Source organism: Miniopterus schreibersii (assembly GCF_964146895.1).
Source record: "Miniopterus schreibersii genome assembly, chromosome: 11".
NCBI classification, from domain to species: domain Eukaryota; kingdom Metazoa; phylum Chordata; class Mammalia; order Chiroptera; family Miniopteridae; genus Miniopterus; species Miniopterus schreibersii.
The window spans coordinates 67,559,467-67,566,900 of NC_138111.1; the positions used below are offsets into that span (position 1 = coordinate 67,559,467).

General features: G+C 58.9%; 1 protein-coding gene across 1 annotated transcript in view; it reads right to left on the reverse strand.

The window, feature by feature from the left end:
* Nucleotides 1-6,488, reverse strand: part of PHF2 (PHD finger protein 2) — an 85,233-nt gene extending 78,745 nt beyond the window's left edge. The window contains exon 1 of the mRNA XM_081152381.1: nucleotides 6,324-6,488. Coding sequence (XP_081008507.1) covers nucleotides 6,324-6,421 — 98 coding nt within the window. The 5' untranslated portion in view covers nucleotides 6,422-6,488. The remainder of the gene's footprint in view (nucleotides 1-6,323) is intronic.
* Nucleotides 6,489-7,434: the final 946 nt, after the last annotated feature.

Consider the following 7,434-nt stretch of genomic DNA (forward strand, 5'->3'; position numbering starts at 1 on the left):
CAGCCATCAGGGAAATGCGAGCCAAAGCACACTGAGGTCCCACCTCACACCCACTAGGGTGGCTGTGATTTTAAAAATGGGGAACACCTAGTGCTGGTGAGGATGGGGAGGGATCAGCTCGCTCCTACACTGGTAGTGAGAATGTAAAACAGTGCAGCTGCTGTGGAAAAGTCTGTTGGTTTCTCAAAAAGGTAAACATAGAATAACCATATGACCCAACAATTCCTAAAAGAATTGAAAACAGGTCTTCAAACAAATATTTGTACAAGGATGTTCACAGCAGCACTACTGACGACAGCCACAGGTGGAAAAAGCCCAAGTGTCCATCAACAGGTGAATGGACACACAAACTGTAGTCCACCCGTACATGCAACACCATCCCGCCACAAAAACCAGTGACGTCCTGAAACATGCTACAACATGGATGAACCTAAAAAGCATCATGCTAAATGAAAGAAACTAGACAGAAAAGGTTTCACATTGTATGATTCCATTTATATGAAGTATCCAGAATAGGTAAACCCATAGGGACACAAAACAGATGGACGGTTGTCCAGGGCTATGGGGAAGTGGAGGGAAAGCTGTGATTTAATGGGTTTGGGGTTTTCTTTGGGGTGATAAAAATGTTTGGGAACTAGACAGAGGTGATGGTTGCACAGCATTTTGAATGCACTAACTGCCATAAACTGTGTACTTTAAAATGGATAATTTCATGGTATGTGAATTTCACCCCAAATTTTTTAAAAAAACAAAAGGCTGGTTTCTCCACTTGCCTGGACAAATGCCACGGAGACCTTTAGTTTTTATGTGCTGAGGTCCACGCCAGACATCAATCGGAATTCTATGCTTTTCCATGGATGACCCACCACTTTGAGGGGAAGTGAACAGGCACTAAATTCTTTTTTTTTTTTTTTTCCTCACTCAAGGATATGTTTTTTATTTATTTTATTTTATTTTATTTATTTTATTTTATTTTATTTTATTATTTTATTTTATTTTATTTTATTTTATTTTATTTTATTTTATTTTATTTTATTTTATTTTATTTTATTTTATTTTATTTTATTTTTTACTGATGAGAGAGAGAGAGGAAGGGAGAGAGAGAAGAAGAGAGAAACATATATGGGTTGCCTCTCATACGAGCCCTGACTAGGGATTGAACCCGCAACCTAGGTACGTGCCCTGACTGGGAATGGAACCCACCACCTTCTGCAACCTTTTGGTGCACAAGACAATGCTCCAACCAACTGAGCCACCTGGCCAGGGCCAGACACTAAACTCTTAAAACACAGGGCCAAGCCATTCCAAAGTGTGTGGTTAGGGTTGCCCACCAAGCCAGGAAGCTGAGAACCAAGGCACGCATTACAGGGGAATGACGGCGGAGCAAGAGGAGCAGAGGTGCAAAGATGGAGACAACTCTAAGCAAGAGGCTGGTGGGACCCGGGCACACCAGAGACACAGAGGGCGCTACAGAGAGCCTGGCATCCTCACCTGGCGAAAGATGCCACCTTCCTGCTGTAAAGAGGTTTCCATCCACATAGCATTTGTGAAACCATGTACATGAATGGGGTTGTCAGTAGCTGGTGTTTGTTCAGGTCAGAATAACTTAAGCCAGATGCAATCCCTGCCCCTGTACCTCAGCAGAAGTGTCCATCTCCAGAGGGCGAGGAGGCAGGACTCCCCCTCTCTGCTACAAGTGGGAGGACAAGGTGGCCCTCCTGGACAACCACCCAGGTCACTGTGGGGACCAATAAGAGGACGACTGTGAGCAAACCCTGAGGCCATAAAGGCCAACCCCAGTGTGTGCTTTTATCACGTTGGTCATTTAGAAGCCAACTGACCACTCTGCTTTCCCCACAGCCAGAATTTAGGAGTTAGATTCTTCCAGCACATTCAATGTGAAACATTATTTTCTGCCTGATACTCCCAACAGCAAATCTCCACATTCTTTGAGAATAAGGCCTTGCCCTGTGACCAGGTGCCACTAGCATAGAGGTGAGGGGGTGGCCCCAGAGGACAGGGTGCCAGGGGTGGCAGGGTCCATACCAAGACCCCCAAGCCTTTGCCCAAATTCAGGCCATCAGCAGCCACACCTGAGACCAATTGGATCCAAACAAATGTGGATGCATGGAAAAGGCTCACACCAAGCATGTTTCCAGCCCAATATTTTCAACAAAAGCAAACATTCTGCCAGTTACAATGAGCCCAACTCCAAGTGACTCCCTTGGAGACACCTCACTTGGAAAGGGTCGGCGGACAGGGGCCTCTGCTCTGCCCTCTAGAAGCTGGCATCCCCCACCTCTTCCAGAACTTCTTAAATTCACACAGTAGAATTCCTCGTTTTAAAGTGATGGTTATCTCTAAACACGTCAAACAGGCCACACTCCATCTTCCCCTGGTATTTAGGAATCTCAGGTTCTAGGATTTAACTGTCAGATCTAATCACCCAGATTGCAACACTGAAGCTTGACCCCTGGCGAGCCCTCCCTTCCGTCCAAGCACACACATGCTCCGCTGGCCAACAGAGCTGGCCATGAGCCCCACTGCGTCGCCAGGAGCCCATGAGAGCCAAGGACCTCTAGATGTGGCTCTGCCCCAAGAATCTTACCGCTGGGTGGGGTGGGGACATGGCGAAAGCCCACAAAGGCGACAAGTCCTGGAGGCGATGGGCACAGAGACAGGGCCCTGGCAGGGAAGGCAGGCAGAGCCCAGACAGCCTGAAGAACACACAGGGATTGGGGGGGGGGGGGTCTGCGCCAGAACCTGACCCCTTCTCACCACCCCACTTCCTCCCACCCCCATCCTACCCTGTACCTCTCACCTGGACAGTGGCTCCTGCCCCTGCCCTTGTCACCAACTGTCCCCATAGCAACCAAAAGGACCCTGCCATGTCCTTAGTCCCCTCCCACCACTCCTTTGCTCAGAGCCTCTGACATGGCTCCTGCCTCCTGGTCCCACTGCAGGCTGTTCCTGATGTCGTCCCTTTGCTCTCGCCCCACTCCCGCCCCCACAACGTTTCTTCGCAACTCTGACAGGGCTCCAGGGTGGCCTGGAACTCCCAGTCTACAAGTCTGACTCCCACAGTAGAAACCCCACACAGGCAAGGAATCTATCTTGTTATCCCAGGAACCCACAGCCAGTACGGCACCCCACAGAGAACATGCCCCCCCCCATAAATGTTTACCGAGGACTAAATGAAACTTATCTCTGAAGGACTTACACACAACTTCAGCTTTCAAACTCTTTAAAGTCAATTTTACTTATTTGCCTCCCCGAACCCTTCAAATTCAATAGAACAGGTGACTGAAAGAGGGCCAGGAAGCTTTAGGACGTCAGCTACTTTAACAGAATCATGTCCATTTCCCAGAGACAGATACTCGTCACATCAGGGTGGGGACAAGATGAACACCTGGGTCACTTCATAGAGCAACTAACTGGTCCACAGCGGCTGGACACCTCACCACAGGCCAGGGTGGAGGGCACCTGGGGTCTGGTGGAAGACACAAGAAGCTGTCCAGTGCTTGGCACAGGTGGCTTTGTGGTAACCTAATTGGGGAGGAGGGTCCCCAAGGCCAACGTGGTGCCACACCTCCCTACCAAACACACAGACAAGATAGCTCACAAGGCGACTGGCTGCAAAATCCATTCCTTCCTCATCACAGCCAATTCCCAGGTGAGGCCCAATCAGTGCCAGTGACAGCTGAATGGGCTGACAAGGTGCCCCGACTCAAGAGTGACCAGCCACGGTCAAGAAGGGGTGGCACATGGACTCCTGGCTTCCTGACTAAGCACACTTCTAGCCCAATCCAGCAGAGAGGCCTCCCCAGAGAACATGGGGAGGGGTGCTTGGGGTGCTGAGGGGATCATACCCTGGGAGCAGGCTCTGTCCCTACAAAAGAGCTGTCCCAACCATGTTCTCGGCTGGTGCGTTCCACTGGCATGAATGTGGGTAACCTCAGAACCCTGTTCCGGTTCCCTCAAAATGTGGTGTGCCGGAGAGATGTGGTAGATCACAGAGGGACAAGACAGGGCCTGTCACTTTAACAGTTATGTTTATTTTTACAGGTACTATCTATGGCAAATGATACTAAAGTTCCACTTCAGGGAATGATACCAAGCTTCCCTCTAAAAAAAATATTATGGAGAGTAAGGAGACATGAGCGTGAAAGGCACTGTGAGTCCTGGAACAAGAAATGGACAGCAGGGAGAGAAAACTTGGTGAAACAAATCCGCTGACGCCTGTGGTCTGGATGACGTACTGCCCAGTGCTTCTGCCTCAGTTTCCACGCTCGCAGAATGATCTAGTGAGATGTTAACTTCAGGGGAGGTGAAGGATGGGGAAAGGGAAACTGTACTGTTTTTGTAACTCTTGTAAGTCTAAAATTCTCTTAAAATAAAAAGTTACAATGTATTCAAACTTTTATAGAGTGAGTTGAGCTGTTTCATACTAAGTAAACAACAGTACAGATGGTAAGTGGACCTGGAAAGAGCACCAGTCATCCAGGACTATCTAGAGATTGGGAGCCACAGCATCATGTCACACACACCCCTGCTGCAGAGGAGGAGGGCCTGGCCCCAGGGCTGTGAGGGCCCCTGGTGTGTGGGTGGAGGGGGAGGGAACTACTGCAGGCCCGAGCCTCAGGGCTCACTTCTGCAAGTGACCCTTGTTTAGATGTAAAGAAGCTGTGTCCCTCCGCAGAGGGAAGTCCCTTTCAGACCCCAGGGCCACTCCACATAGGTGGACATGAATCTGTGCTGATCAAATGATCTGTGCCTGTGTGGGATCAAATCAAAGACCTCAGATGAGAAAATAGAAATAAGGAGATAAGGCCTCCCCAAAACAGTCCCTTTAAGGTGTCAGGAAGCACCTCTCTCCCAGCCTCTGCCCAGGCCAACAACCTAGCAAATGCCACCAGCCCCTAAGGCCAGCCCCCAGCCCCAATCCCCTGCCTAGCTCAGACCTGGCTTTGCCTTCCCAGGATGAAGGAGAAGGCCCTGGCCAGCCAGACAAAGGTCCTCCCAGGCCCTCACACCTCCCCAAACCTGGGCACCCTGGGAGCTCTGCAGGCCCAGGTGGGCCTAGGGAGGAGGGAGAGGCCCCTTCACTCTCAGGGCACTGAGGGCCACCTTCTCGGCATCTCTGAAACTGAGGCGACCTGAGGGATCAGATGGCAGCGCTCGCCCTTGGTCTGGCTAAGAACTTTGAGAGGATGCCCGTTGGTGGAGTGCATAGCCCAGTGTCCACACCCCAGGCTCTCATGCTTCGGGGGGTGGGAAATGGGGGGAGGGGTCCTGCAGCCCCGGGCTCCCAAGGAAGGCAGCCTGGGAGGCCCAGGAGATTTCAGTGGGCCTGCCCCAGAGTCCCACCCCCTCCTCGCTGGGGTCCCTGTCACAGGGACTCGGGCCTGGCGCTGACCAGTTGAACAGGCCCCGTCACTCGGGGTGCCTGGTGCCCCACATGCGAGCCGGCAGGACCAGACCCCACAGCCACGGGGGTCAGGGGCCAGCCCCCAGCACAGACCCCTCGGCCCGGCCCTGCTCCCCGCGGCCTCGGAGGGCACGGCGCTGGCCAGCCCCGCGGTCCGCAGAGGCCCAAGCCCACGGAACCTGTTGGAGCGGTCTGGGCGGCGGTGCCACCGCTCCCCCTCCACTCACTTCTGGGTGGGAAGGGACCTCAGCTCTGAAAACTGGGCGCAGGGCCAGGTCACGGCCGCGGGCAAGAGGAGCTTCGCCGCCCCCACCCATCCTCCGGGAGCCCAGGGTTCAAGTCGGAAGGGGTGCCCCGCCTGGAGCAGGGAAGACGGGCGCGGGGCGCGGGGCCGGGGCGGGCGGCAAAGCCACGACACCCACCGGCGCACCGCCTGTCACCCTCCCGACCGGGGACAGCGGGCCACGGGGCCAGAGCCCGCGGCCGGAGGGGTCCCGCCCGCGAGACGAGGCCCCGAGCCCCGGCCACGCGCGGTGGGCGCGCCGGCCGCCCCCGCCCGGGCCCGCGTCCGCCCAGCCCGCGGGCGCCCGAGCCCGCCGCTCGCGCCTCCCCGGGCCGCCGGGAAAGTTCCTGCAACTTCGCGGGGGAGGCGGCGGCCGGCCTGGGCCTCGGAGCCGGCCTGCGCCCCCGCCAGCCGCCAGGCCGCGGGCGCCCCGGCTCCCGGCCGGCCCGCCGGCCCCCGGGCCCGCTTTGTGCGCGGCGGCGAGGGGCGCCCGCGGCCTGGCCCCCGCCCGGGGCACAAAAGGGCGCGCGGCCGCGGGCGGCGGGCCGGGCCTGCGCGGGGCGCGGGGCGCGGGCCGGGCCGGGCCGGGCCGGGCGGCCGGGCCGCGCTCACCTGCCGTGGAACCAGTCCTTGCAGGCGTCGCACTCGATCATGAAGCGGGTAACGTCGTAGGGCAGCCGGCAGACGCAGTACACCGGCACCGTCGCCATGTTCGCGCCGCCCGCCCGCCCGCCGCCCGCGCTGCGCTCCGGGTCGGGCCGGGCGGGCCGGGCCGGGCGGGGGCCGGGCGGGCCGGGGCCGGGGCCGGGGCCGGGGACGGGCCGGGGGCGCACGACAGCCCGCGCGCACCCGCGGCGCGTCCACACAAAGGGGCGCGCGCAGCCGGGAGCCGCCCGCCGGCCCGGGCGCTGGGCGCGAGTGTGCGCGGGGCGGCGCGGGACACAAAAGGGAAGGGACGCGCGGGGGCGGCGGGCGGGCGGCAGCCGCGGCCCCACCGAAGGGACCCCCGGCCGCCGAGCGGCCTCTACGTCAGCGCCCCGGGTGGCGCCGCCTCCGCCCGCGGCCTGGCGGCCGCTCCCGCGGCGGGAAGGCGGGCCCGGGACCCGCGGGAGGAGACGGGCCGCGACCTGCGGGCAGAGGCGGGTCTGAGGCCCCGACGGGGCGCAGGTGGGCCGGGACCCTCCGGGGGAGGCGGGCTGGGGACCTGCGGAGAGGGTGGCCGGTCCGGCCCGGGGCAGGCGGGCCCGGGAGCCCTGCTCGGGGACGGACGGCGGGCAGCGTGCCCTCCAGGGAAGAGGGGCTCGGAGACCTGCCAGGGCAGGGGGCTGGGGTCTCCAGGGGAGCTGGGGACCCTCCGGGGAGCAGGTGGGCCTGGGCCCGGGGGGGCGGGGGAGGGGAGAGCGGCGCCCAGGGAGACCCCTGCGCGAGAAGGCGGGGGCACCCTGCCGGCTGCCGGGGTGCGGCGGGGAGGGGTGAGAGGGTGCGCTGGGGCCCGGAAGCCTCAGGCGAGTGGGACCCCGGCTGCCCTGCCCGCTGCGGGGCGGAGGCGGCGGAGCTCGGCTGACTGCGCCGACCCCGCGGGGCCCGGGGGTTCCCCCAGCCCTTCCTTCTGCTCCCCTCGTTCCTGCTGTTCGTACGGCCCCTGGACTTCCCTGATGCTCAGCCCCCAAGGGGGCAGAATTCAGGGGCCCAGGAGACTGGCACAGTTCAGCTCGGTAAAAAG